Genomic DNA, 14,119 nt, shown 5'->3' on the forward strand with positions numbered 1-14,119 from the left:
TTGACTGTATGGGTTAAATTTGACAAGCCCGTAGTAGGATTTTGCTTAAGTTATCTTGTTGGATGAGTTTAACACTTAAAATTTTATTTTTTCAGTTACTGTAGCATTCAAATTGTTTTCTGTCTTTTTGCTCTGGTTATGACATTTAGAGAAAGTAAACATAAAGGGAAGAGGAAGTAAAAATGAGCATAGGCAGAACAATATAATCTTTGTGTGTTGACAAAACTGTATATTGCTGTTCTTCTAAACAAGGTGAATCTGTACTAGAGCAGTGCTACCTGTACAGAACTGCAATGTTTTCAGACTCATGTCTTGGGTTATACATAGCTGCTTTTCTGGAGGGATGGTTTCTGGAGGGCCTCTCTATTCTGAGAGGCATTTTGTTTTATTTTCCCTAAACTGTGGAGCTAACTGGACAAATATGATTCCTAGTTAATAGAGAAACTTGATTTGGGATAGTTGGCAGCCTTTCTCTGCTTCCTTGTTGTTGCCATAGGAATGCTGAATAGTTTAATATTAGCATAATTACTTCTAAAATCCAAACAGTGATGTGGCAGAAGAACAGAGTAAAGAGCCCAGAACCATGAAGACATCTGCCAATAATCCACCAAAAAGGGGAGTGTCCTTGACTCGGAGCCACAGTGTTGGAGGTCCACTGCAAAACATTGATCTTTCCCAGAGACCATCTCATGGCATTTCAACAGTTAGTCTTCCAAATAGTTTGCAAGAAGTTGTGGTAAGTCTAGAGGTTGCACGTTCATTTGACAGCAAAATATTGAGTGTGATGAACTTACAATGAATTGTGTTCTACTACTAGCATTCTTTTCCATTTGGGGAAAAGGAATGGCCAAGCATATTTTCATGTTCTTATGACCAAAAAAAATTTAGTTCAGTTAATTTGAAATTGTTTTTTCAGTACATTGTACAAACAGTGCTGCTTGATTTGGAATGTTCTCTCTAGCAGAATGAAACTAATCTTTGTCTTTCTAAAACTTGAAGTTTGTTTTAAAAGGAACCCAACTTCTACAGCAGACTAAAGGCAATGGTGCAAATGTTGTGGATGGACTGATGCACTTAACTCCTAGAGAGAAGCAGCAATACTTTAACAAAGTTCAATAGTAAATGTGATGGTGGTTTAACAAGATTAGAGATGTCAAGGCACATGTGGTTATTTACTGCACAGAGGACAGGGTCAGACAGAACTGCCAGGGAGACCCTGCTATTGATTCATGAGGTTCAGAAAGGACCCCCTTGCTTTCTAAACTTCTTCTCAGAGAGGAGTCCAAGTGCAGCTGGATCCAGCCCTAGTCCCAGACTTGGTCAACACTGTATGTCTAAAGGATTATGTATATGCAATCCATCCTTTATATCACTGAGCTAATATTTTAAAGTTTACCATGCTATTAGTCACTTACCAAGGATCTGCTGTGACAAGAAATCTCTGAATCTCAAGAAGTAACTTGAGAGGCATCCTTACTATTAAGGGGGAGATCCTGTCGTGCAGCCCGCTGCCATGCAGAAAAGCTTGAAGGGCTCTTGGGCTGTTCACTATTTATGGGGGTGAGATGATTGACTTACAATCATATTTGCACATTGAGCACTGTACCAGCACTGTCGTCAGGTAGATGCATTGTTCAAGTTACCCCTTGGCTATTGTGTTGTTACCTGTCTCCCTGAAAGCATGTTGAGCCAGATGCAGCCATCATGACTAGATGCACCCGTGATTACCACCATGGTTGGTTGTCTCTTGGGCAGGGTTACAAGAGATAAAGGTCAGGTTGGCGGTGGAGCACACCATCACAGCAAACAACACGCTGTTGCAAGAGTGAAAGTTAGTTCCTTTTCCATGCATTTCCTTACACTCTGTATTCTGTTAGGCTTACCTGTTGAGATGGGAGAAGGTGAGAGGCAGTATTGAGATTACTACATTATTCTTGCATGTGTTTCTTCTCTCTCCTGGTGCTTTTTATTGGCAAGAAGCTGTCTTAATCTGTCAGCTCATGATTCAGTTCTACATTTTCTGTAATCTCCATCGCCACTGGCTTAGCACTGGCTTAGATAGCTTGAAACTGCACAATCAGGAACAAGTTATAACAAATGAACATTTTCTCTTTTTCACATAATAGAGTTTAGGTGATTGTTCTTGAAAGTTAAGAAGCATCTCAACAGTCAAAACTGCTGACGCTATAAAGTTATTTTGTGTTCAATATTTCCAGAGGCTTCTTCCAAATATCAGAAGAAACTGTGCAATGGGGGATTTTTAGAGCAAGTAATCCTGAAAAGTATTTCTGGGAAAAAAATCTTTGATTTTGTAAAAAACCCCAAGTTTTCTTTTGTATGTGTTGTTTTATTTTTAGGATCCTCTAATAAAAAGACCTAATCCTCTCCCTGTATCCGTACCCTACTTGAGCCCTTTGGTACTACGTAAGGAGCTTGAATCACTTTTGGAAAATGAGGGAGAACAAGTAATTCATACATCCAAATTCATCAATCAACATCCCATAATTTTCTGGAACCTAGTTTGGTATTTCCGACGGTTGGATCTGCCTAGCAACTTACCTGGACTCATTCTAACATCTGAGCACTGTAATGATGGAGTGCAGGTAAGTGGCTTCCTCATACTAGAACTGTGGATATTGGAGTAAGCCGAATTTGAGAGTTTGGTTCAAAAAAAGTGGGTAGGTATTTGCTCCGTAGCTTGGACCTAGATTCCTGGTTTCTTTAATACAAGTAGATAAGTTTGTTTTCCGCAAGAAGTCTTGAAGGAAGATGAGTGAAACAGCATTGAAATTTTAGTCTGGCTGTTCTCTTTTAAAAAGCCAGAGAGGAAGATTCATTAAAGAGAAGGCTGATATGTTGAAGGAAACAAGATGTGTCTGTGGAGAACTCACAAACTGCAATACATTTTAATCCACATAGTATAGGTTACATAGTTGAGTATATAAACCTTCTGAGATATTGGTCAATATTTTTGTTCTTTTCCACTAATAGTTTTTGCCATTCAGACTCCACTGAGTTTTACTGCTATATGAATAGAACAAAAGAACATAAAATGGATGCTATCTTTGAGTATTTTGCATTTCCCATTTTAAAGGAGCAGATGTTTTTTTCTGAAACACATGATTTGTGTATGTAAGTACCAAATTCAATGGGTATTTGTATATGATGCACGTGAAAAAGTAGTATTTTCCTATCTGCTTGTATGCACTTTATTTTAAAATTCTCTCCCTCAATTTATAAAAAAAAAACCCACCTAGAACAAAGAACAATTGTCCAAGAAATGTAGTTGAAGACCAATAGTAATGAAATCTAAAGCATACTGGAAAAATACAGTGCATCAGCAGGGAAAACCACAAGATGGGGTATAACGTCTTGTATTTAGTACTTTAAATTGACACACTAGGGGTGAATTTTTCTTATTATTGTACTGGTGATACCAGAAGCACTTAATTTTATAAAATGATTATGGAGTTATTGTTTTGAGTGCCATATATTTTTAATGGAAATAAATGGTTCATATTTGTATGCAAATACAGATTCTTTCTGCTTGTTGGGAAGACCAACACATAGACATGCATACCAAATCTTAATCAGGTCAGAAAATACTAAGGTATGGCACGATAAGTAGTACAAACCGAGGAGCGCGTTTGATGCACAAAAATTATTTTCAGATACATACTCATTAATATTTTCTTCAGATATCTGTAGAAAACTGAATGATCTTCATACACTAGGCTGAACTAGAAAAGGCAATTAAATGTTGCAGTACTTGTGACGTTGCTCTGGTTAAGTGCAGTTTCCTCTAGAAGACAATAACTGTTCCTGTTTGGTTTGGATTCAAGATAAATAAAGTGAACCCTTTTTTGTTTGCAAAATGACTAAAAGAGGAGTTTGTAAAATAAGTAGACTGTACTGATGTTTTTAAAACTTCTTCCCTTTCCTCATGTTTCTTAGCTTCCTTTGACATCTCTTGCTCAAGATAGCAAGCTAGTATACATCCATCTTCTGTGGGACAATATCAACCTCCACCAAGAGCCGGGGGACCCCCTGTATATATCTTGGAGAAATCTCAGTAAGTAAAATAAATCTTAGAGAAAGCAGAGGGAGCAGAGGCTATGGAAAGAAACAGTTGTTTTGTAGTGTGTGAAGTGTACACTGCCCATCAAGTTGAAAAGCTTTTATAGTGTGTGAAGCATTTGCAATCCCTTAGGTACTTAACATAGTGTTGGTGTCAAATTATTTGTGAAAATATATCTTAGTGATACGTGTGAAAAGGTATGTTATCTGTTCTTTATATGTCGTACAATCGTAAACAGGCTGGGAGGATTTGCTCTAGATGTGGTAGTAAATAAGTTTCATTTGATTTGAATGTTCCACTGTGTTATCTGGCTATATCTATGCAGACATGAAAAAAAAGAAGACTGTATTACAAAAAAGTCTGTTGCGTTTCTATAAATGAATGGAAAGTCACAAATCCCATTAATATGTACATTTGGCAGCCAACTTGACTATTAAAAAGTAAGATCCAAGAAAGTCTTTGTCTACCATAACTTGATTTGGAAGGAAGAAAAAACAGGCAGGCTGGTTATGGGAACTTCAGGCTTTCATTACTTCTGATCAGCAAAAAACTACTTGTTGATCTAAACTTCTCAGTCTGATTTTTAACTTTTAAAAATTATTCTAAAAGCTATGGAGCATGCTAATTCTAGTTTTAAGGAAAAAAAAAAGCGTTGTTGAAAAGTGTCCTAAAAATAAACAGATGGATCAGAAAATTAGAGTGAAGAGCACAGAATAAGATCTGGTGTTTCCCTCAGCTTCTATGAAAGCATATTGGTTTGAGCATAATACATGAAAAGCATCTCCAAAGCATTCTGACATGAATGAAGATGCATAGATATGTCTTAAATAAAGGAGCAAAAGGCCTGTTTTAAATGTGGAAGAAAGGTAGTAGTATTTTAGATAGGCTCTACAGCAGTGCCAGAAATTATTTGGAAAACGGGAAATTACATTTTTAAACCATCATACATGTCAATTCTATGAAAACCTTAGGTTGGTGTGTTTAGGATGCTAGCCTTGGTCTGCATTTCATTTACACTCCACATGCTTGCTACCTAATCCATAGCTTTATTTTTTTGCCAGTAAGTGGACTTACTGTTCCCTCACAAGTCACTGTTTTCCAAAGAATAATAGTTCAGTGTTATTCTGGAAGTGGCAATATAAGCAACGAATCATGATGGATAAATGTCTTGATAATTTTTTTTTTCCTGTTTGACACAACTGTACGTTATGTATATCAATATGTAGCCCAAACTTATTGATGAATTGTAGGTGCTTTTAAGAAGGGCTTTGATAAGAAAAGTTTCTTTCATAAGAGACATGACAGTGTTTTCTTTTCTTAAAATTTCTTTTGTGTGAAACTAACCTTCTTGGAGTGAACTTAGTTTTTGAAACTGAAGTACAGCAATAAATCTGAGCTAACAAACCATCACAGGCAACATCTGATGCTGGATACTTTTCAGTCTCTTGTATTTCTCTGTCACTTGGGAGCTCTTGAATGTAAATACTTGATGCATCCTGTCACTTTTGTGGTGGAGTAAAGACTATAAGCAGGCAAAGCCTTTCCATTGTAACAAATCTCTGTAGATAGAGTTGAGGTTCTGTATATACATCTCACTTTCTGAAATACCTTCTGCTTATTAAGGTGAAAAAAAATCATTAGTGCTTTAATAATCTATACTGTTGTGTTTCTCAGATTCTTCTGAAAAGAGACCCTCCACAGTGGCAGAAGATCAGCAGGAAACAAACACTTTGTTGGAGAACATCAAACTAAGTATTCAACACAATGATGTTGTTAAACCAATCAACCTCCTCTTACAGCAGGTTAAGCCAGATGTGAAACGACAGAGGTAAAGGGGTAATCTCTTCTTACACTCAAAGTTAAACAAGATCAGACCATATACACTTCATAATGATAATTCCATAAGGACCTCTCAGAAATATTCAGTTTCATTTGTGTCCACCGAACATTGTGTATATTTTTTTTTATGCCCGTGTTTACAGACAGTTGCGTTCTGTATCCAGATGCGTAATTCATCCAAAAGAAATGGAGAAGTGTAATTATTTAATCAATTTTACAAATTAAGAGAAAATCTGCATATTGGCTGTGCAGATTTTGGTGTTGCTCCAGATCTAGCAAATTGATAAATACAAGCACGCAGCGTCCTGTTGCAGTGTCTGAAGTGTTCTCCAGACTACCTAGTTACATCTGTTGAAATTCTACCAACCTGGAGTACTGGCTAAGAAAAGTGGATGCAACAGACCCATGAACAAAGGGAGACATGTACGGTACATTTTGCCGTCTGCACTACAATTCAAACAGGGCTTCACATAAAAACACAGCCTCTAAAGTAAATTACAGCAGATACAAGATTTGTTTGAAGTCTAACATGCTAAGTCATATTTGCTTCCATGGTTTGTAGTTGCTAAAAAGAAAGAAGAACTAGTTTGCCTAGAAAAGAATCTTTATGAGTTCCACAGGGAAAAAAATTAATATGTAATTGTTTAGTGATATCCAGTTCTGAGCTAGATTGTGACATTCTGAAATAAAAAACAAAGTGTGGGTGAACTAAAATAAGCTTGCTTCCTGTACTTCACCCTCAGTCAGGAATGACTTAGTAAACAAGTGGTGCTTAATTTTATTTTTCTTGGGTTTTTTCTGGAGCTTTTATGGCATGTTTGGCAGAGGGATTTTTCATAGAAAATGTAACTGCTGGGATTTGGTGATATTATAACTTTATGCATTAAGGAAGAATACTCAGGGATGAAAAAACCTTAAGCTAGTAATCATGTAGATTGGTCATTTTCTTTACATGTAAAATTCACAGAACAGTTAGTGTCTTCAACATTGACTTTCTAAATTTAGGGTAGTTGGTGCTTTCATTGACCTGCTCTTCAAAATATTTCCTAGGAGTTTTTATAGAGAAATTCTTTTCCTGTCTCTGGTGTCTCTTGGAAGAGAGAACATTGACATTGGTAAGTAAAAAATACTGTGAAGTGCATAGAGCTGTGTATGAAATATACAAATACTTTATATGAAAAATAGTGTATAAAAGTATCGTTTCATCCATGAATTTCTAAGTAACTTTTCAGTTGCTGTATTTTAGTGAAAAGTGCTGTGCTGTCACTCTTAAAGTAGGTGCTGCTTTTATGAAAATGTAATTCAGATGGGGCCATTAATTTTGACTTTATTTGAAACCAGTAATCAGTTGTTTTAAACAAAGTTTATTAGCTTGAAGCTTTAATTCCTCATGTCTGAAAACGTTTTCCCAGTCTTATCCACCTTTCTCCGACCCACATATTAGACCTATATCATCTAGCCATCTGGTTTCCCACCCCTTCATGATCTCCTCTACCCTCACTTCTCTTTGGTACTATGCAAGCAAAGGGACTCCGTTATGGGACGTGACACGGGAAATACCCTGGAAGCAGGCAAACTGAACTGTGGTAGAAGTAATGGACACTCACTGTGATGCATTGTGATGTTCCAGCTTGAAGTTGCTTTTCAGGTTCTCTGAGAGAATGCATGTTGAAAAAAAAAAAATAAAAAAAAATTAAAAAATCAGCGGTTAGTTAAGATGATTACTTCGTTATTATATAAAAATCACCTGAAGTATCTAATAGGAGCAGCACTGTGCACCTTACAGGGTTTCTTAAGTAACTTCAACTATGTTTTTTCTATTTCAGAGGTCTTTGATAGTGAATACAGGCTTGCACATGAAAATCTACCAAAGGATGTTCTTGAAAAGATGCAGAAAATAGATGCTCCACCAAGCAGCAGAGTTGAGTGTTGTAGGAAGTGCTTTGGAGCACCTCTAATATAAAAATGAGGAAGACACACTAAACTTCAGTGAGACAAAAGTAAAGGTGAACAAACCAGGAGCATGGTGATATATACACTTTGAATCCCCAAAGGTGGTAACTGAGCTATTTGTCAAAGCAATTTCACTGAGCTACAACATACATTTCTTGTCTTTCATCTCATAAGACACGATGTAAAGTACGTTAAAATGTTTTAAAACTCTATTAATAGAGTGAGTTGGTTTTAGTGATTGATCTGATGTTTTTTTCCTGTGTATACTTCTCCTTTTCCCTCCTCAAATCTTTCCCCCAATCAAGTTGTTAAAAAAGATGATGATTAAACAGCAGCCTATAGTTGATGACTTTCTTAGGGGCCACCAATATTTGTGTATTTCAGTGAAATACCTTTCCTGCCACAGAATACTTAGATTCTCCACTACTACTTTAAAGTGACTTTTATCTAAAGAGGGATCTTTTTATTGGTGTGCAGTATGTATGTATGAATGTAAATATTTGAGTCTTTGGATTGGAAGTTGCAATGCAGTTGTCAGATCACATTACCTAAAATGGCTGCCCTTCTTCTGACCCTTCTCCCAGTCGGTAATCTATATTATCTTTGGCTGACCTTTTCATAATACATGTCTATAGTTGTAAAAAACAGAAACTTAACACTCAGTTTTCCTGGATTCTCTATCTGACAAATTAAAGATCCTATGAATGTACTGCTGCTTTCTCCAAAGTAATGATAGGCTTCTACAACTAAGCAGCTCAGAAGTGGATGGCTTTCTAAAAATCAGATAGGAAGCTTAAATGGCATTAGGATGCATACAAGGTTTGTCAAACAGATACCATCTGAAAAAAAAATGTGCTAAAGCATACTGTATGCACATATGCTGAAAAAGTGTCTTTCCTTGAATTCTTTTTCACCCTCTCCCATGGTTTTCTGGTATCCTGTGGCTTAATTACTTTGCACTGACAGTCCAAATTCAATATTTCAATTAAAATGTACTTATAAATGTGGTCTTCAAAGTGTATATTAGCACGAATGCAGTGCTTGAGTGTATGATCTAAAAAGATGAATCCATCTTTTGGATTACTTCTAGTAGATGAGACACTTCCTCACCTTGCATATCTAATTGACTACAGTAGTCATAGTCTTGGCAAGAAGAGCCTGGATAGTGGTCAACAGTTTAAATGGTACTTGAGGAATATAATGAGATTTATTCCAGGTTTTTTGCTGAAATTTAGTGGTGTGGCTTTTCTGGTGGAATTATTCCTAGAGAAAAAAAGAGTAAAATTTGTAGCATGTTAAAGGAGCATAGCTAAAACTTATAATCGCATCCGAGTATGAATGTATTTAATTCATACTACTCTATCTCTTTAAAATTTTCATTCTTGAAAATGATGAGGGATGAAGATCTGTCCGGAACTGCGTCTGCATGAAACAACAAAGCCAACTTTTGTTTTTTCATGAGGCTAAAACAAAGGATTTGCACTATTTGTGACAAAATACATTTGCTTCATAGACTAATTCATTGTATTTTGTCTAAAAGTGCGGATCCTAAGTTAGTATGGGGATATTGCCTGGACAGATTCTCTCCTGATGAAAATATTGTGCTTTCTCAACAATTAAAAGCAAGAAAGTACACACTAACTTTTTTTTTTCCGTTCTTTATTTTTTGAGCTTATGCATGGTTGCTTGCAGATATCTGACCTACATCACAATGGAAGAGTAGAGTTTGATTCTTCGTATTTTTCTCTCTTTTCCTATTATATAATTGACATGTGCGGTTCCATCCTTTTAAAATAAAAGTCTCTCTGAACTATTTGTCCAAACAACTCAATACTTCTACAAATGAAACTGGCAAATTTTCCTATATAATTCTTTACTGATCTTAAACATATGGCTATTCAAAAACAATTTTTGAGTGTTAAATGGACATACGATTATGTGATGCAACTTGCAAGGAATCAAGTTTTAGTTATCCTTAAATTCTCCCGGCTCATTAAATTACAAAGAAAATCTGTCCAGTGAGTGCCGTTTTAGATAACTGGTGACATCCAGATTGTTTTAAACCGTTGTAATTAATATTATAAACTAAATGCTGTAAGCAGATCACCTTCATTTCAAAACAACCTTCCCATCTGTTGCTTGAAAATATAGATTCATCAGGCCGGTAGTGTTGTAAAAAACAGCGAAGCAGATTGTGTCACAGCATCTAGTGCTAAGTATAAGGCTTTCCCTGTGTACGTACACTAAACAAACAGAAAACCTCAAATAATTATAGCCTGAGGGGGAAAGGACAGCTGTGCGATTAAACTTGCTTTGATTTGGTCCTGCATATTGGCATTTCTCTACACTACGAATTAACTTTTATTCCAGTTGTATGTACCTGGATTTCAGAGTGGTAGAAGGCCTGCATGTAATTACTTGAAATCTTGAATCTGCCTATTGAAATTAATTCTTTAATATTGAATGACAGAAGTAAGTGCTTACTCTTTTTAATTTGGATTTTCCTAATGCCTAGTTTTTAATAGCTAGCTAATCAGCTGGTTCTTGAATGAAATCCATAGTTCAAATGAAAAAGGAAGTCTCTGAAAGCAATTTGCTTGTTAAGTTTTCATCTAAGGAGGTGCTTTTTTGGGGGGAGGGAGGGGAGAAGTTCACAAAAATTTGAAAGGAATTAGGAACTGTTTTTTTCCTAGTTGCTTTCTCTCCTTTCACATGCATGATGGCACCTCCTGTTCTTCCTTAGACTTTTAGGTCTCCTCCTAGATACAGGCAGAGACTGCAGGTTTTCCTACACAGACTTTCCGAGATGAAGGCTTCCTTAGAGTGCTGAAAGAACTGTGAGCATGCATAGGAAAAGAGTGTGGCATAAAATAGTTTAGCATGGCTCAGTATTCGTATGGTTGAAAATCTGGCCAAAAATAAACAGGGAAAAGTCTTCAAAAGTTTGTTTTTGTGAGTGCATTGCAAACGCTTTTGTCTTTCTGAAAATTGCGCGCTAAAGGCATAGTAAGTTCTCTCTAAGTTAGGAACAGCATGAACTTCCTGGGAATGACTTAGTTACCTACAAATGCTTCTAATTTGTTTGACACTCCACTCCTAGTGATCCGATTTATCTGAATCCAAAATGCATGAATGAGCTGGACAAAGTGTTGTGAAGGAGGGGTGTGGATAACCTTGATCTCGTTTCTGTTTTCCTTTCAGTGTAAGCAGAAAAAGTAGCATTTTGCTCACTTGCAAAAACTCCTGCCTCCAGATACTTTCCAGCAGCTCAGCACCCAGTGTTCAGGGGGAGGTGGCTCTTCTGTCTGCATTTTGGAACTCTCATGTATAAATGTGAAGAAAATTGTTGCAGATCAGTATTAACTTCAAACCCTGCAATTGTTCACAAAGTGAGGGTGTAAACCAAACTGATTATATATGTGGATGCAAACCTTTAATGAATTTTATGGGGTTTTAGGCCAAAAACTTAAAAAGTTTGTGTTGGAATAACAATTATCACAGAGAACCTTGAATTTTTTCCCTAAGGATGTTGAACTGCAGTGATTTATGCTAGGAAGATACTGTCTTGCACCTTTCACCCAGCTATAAAACAGTTACGTGTAGCTCGTCTACTCATACCAGAACAGCTATTCTTTGTAGAATTAAAACAACAAATGGGGTCTCACAGGTCTAAAATTGGGATTCTTAAGTGACAAAGTTTTTCTTCACGAATGATAAATATATTCTGGCACATCATCAAGGCATAACAACTTCCAAAACTCCTTAGGTATATGAGGCTGATGTGGCTGCAGTATTGGCACAGTAATAGGTACCAGCTTTTACATGTTACTAGAAGCATCTGTATGTTACAGTCATATCCTGTCTTCATATTTTATATAACTCAAGCTTAGACAATACGATTTTAATGGAAAAGATTTTATTTAGTGTATGTGTTTCAAACTAAATTCATTTGTTTTGCAAGTAACTTAGACTTGTTCCTAGTGGAATTTCACATCAGTTAAGCTCAAGCTACATTGCACTTGTGAATGAGTAATTTTATTCCATTTTAACTGTGAATTAATGGCTTTTTGTATTGCTGCAGCTAGAAGAATATACCTTTCATTGAGTTTACTGCTTTCCTTGAATAACTGCAACATAGGGGATATTTTCAAAATGTATATTAAATTAGATCATAGAAATTATATTTTTAAAACAAATTGTTAAAAAGTAAGTAACTGAAGAATCTGCTTAGTAGTTTTCTCTTTTTAAAGCTCTTAATTCAACATTTGTTTCAATGCAGGTAACTTTTATTTCATTAAATGGTAAGCAGGTCATTTTATTCACATAACTGTACATTTTCAACAAAGGTTTTTTTCTTTTAATTAATAAAGACCTTAAGGTGCCTTCTGTATATCAGCTTTTCATTATGGACCTTTTTAAAAAACAGACACTCACCCTTGTAACCTCTAAGTCTTGAAAATGAATGGTTGAATTGGACTCTAGTTCTACTTTCTACTGTGCTGTATATTGTGATGCATATGAGGAGAGAAACGGATGGGTTTTTTTGTTCTTTCAGTCTGCATCAATCAATGGTGCAAATAAAAGGGATTGCTGTTTTTAGAAGCACATTAAACTCCTTTTAGGAGCTTAAAATAAACTGTATTGTGATGAGGATGAAAGGATGTAGTGTGAATAAATTATGAATTTATTAAGTGAGCTGGGAAGTTATCTTTAATGCAATAAAATTTGCACTGGTTTAGAGACTGTTTTGAACTGTTGAAAAATGGCATCCATTTACTGTGCTTTGATTAACAAGTGTTTCTCTGTAATGTTTTTGTACATTTGACAAATGTTTCTTGAGTTTAAAAGGGCACTCTGCATATTCTGAATTCTGTATAGATATCCTAGACTAAGAAACAATTTTTAATGTATTTCCCAAAATAAAATATGTATGCATCCTGTGAAAAATTTCAGCTCTTCAGGTTTTTTGCCATTGGAACTCAACCAGCTTGACAGAATTTAATCTTAAATGCAAATTCAGCCTACACTTTGGCAAAAGCAGAGACTTTAGACTGCCTTTTTTGGGAGTTGTTTCATAGTACCTCAGTGACTTCTGAACGGTGGGAAAGAGCGGGAGCAGTTGGGGCAGGGGGAGAGAGGAAGAGAAAATGCAGCATTACTTGTGGAGACTTGGTTCATAAGAGAGGATGGATGCAGCGCCCTAAGCAAGCCACAGGGACAAGCCGAGGTAAGAAGAATTGAAAATTGAGGTGAGGGAGGTACAGAATCCATGAAAATCTTGTTTGCAGGGAAGTCATGGGCCCTGGCTTCCTGGTAGAGCTGCTGGTCTCTGCTGACCAGGAAAAGCATCATTAATGGGTGGGTAGGAAGAGGTTTCCTGGAGTTCTGGTTTCTCAGTGGCTTTGTAATGGGGACACAGAGTGATGCTTTCAGTGATGCATCCTAGCTTGCAAGAGACGGTGGTGGACCTCCCGCCTCATAACATGCTTGCAGGTTTACATGGATTTTTCCAGATTTTTTTTTTCAAATGGGGCAGGGCAGGGAGAGTAGTAAAGCTGGGCTGAATTTTAAGCAGTAGAAACTGCCAGTTACCATAAAGTGCTTCAGGCCTTCAGAACCAAGTATCTTTGGAAATCCCTCATGCATAGCAGTCAGTTCATTTTGTTAGTAAAAATAAGAATACCAGACCCTAAAGACCTTTTTCTCTGCGTAAATTGATGTGTATAGCACAAACTGGTAGCTTGTGGAGAAGATTCGCAAGAAACTAATCTTTTCAGACCTGTTTTTAGGTAGGGAGCTCAGGAACAGGTAGTCTTTTGGACTTTGGCTATCTTGTCAGCATCACAGCGACTTTGCTTGCTTTGCTCTGACTGCTTATGTCACTGCTTTTTAATAATGCTGCCTGCTAAAAATACTACACTGCCTTCCTAATAAGCTGCCTTTAATGTGACCTGTTGAGAGAGGAGGCTGAAGGAGGGAGGGCTTTAACAGACATGAACAAAAGCTTGCATTTGAGGAATCCCTGAAGAAGCACGAACACAGGACTTGGGGTTTGAAGCTGCAGGGAGGAGGGAAGTGCTATCTCCTGTGCCAAAATCATGTGGGAAACTTGAAGGAATGTGATGGTGGAAGGGGACAGCAGAAGGAGCTGGCTTAAGGAACCTCTGGTCCTTCATGTCTTCAGAGCTATCATCAGAATACTCATTCAATGGTAGTTCTCCCCAGCTCTGTACAGACAAACTTGTGCTG

At 36.7% G+C, this 14,119-nt stretch overlaps 1 protein-coding gene across 1 annotated transcript in view; it reads left to right on the forward strand.

Moving 5' to 3' along the window:
- The window catches only part of DENND4C (DENN domain containing 4C), a 47,811-nt gene extending 39,302 nt beyond the window's left edge, over positions 1-8,509 (forward strand). Inside the window, 6 exon segments of the mRNA XM_074166848.1 lie at positions 547-736; positions 2,358-2,603; positions 3,955-4,072; positions 5,753-5,906; positions 6,968-7,032; positions 7,744-8,509. Of these exon segments, the coding sequence (XP_074022949.1) occupies positions 547-736; positions 2,358-2,603; positions 3,955-4,072; positions 5,753-5,906; positions 6,968-7,032; positions 7,744-7,880 (910 nt within the window). The 3' untranslated portion in view covers positions 7,881-8,509.
- The last annotated feature ends 5,610 nt before the right edge of the window (positions 8,510-14,119 follow it).

The sequence above is a fragment of the Numenius arquata genome, chromosome Z (genome assembly GCF_964106895.1).
Source record: "Numenius arquata chromosome Z, bNumArq3.hap1.1, whole genome shotgun sequence".
NCBI classification, from domain to species: domain Eukaryota; kingdom Metazoa; phylum Chordata; class Aves; order Charadriiformes; family Scolopacidae; genus Numenius; species Numenius arquata.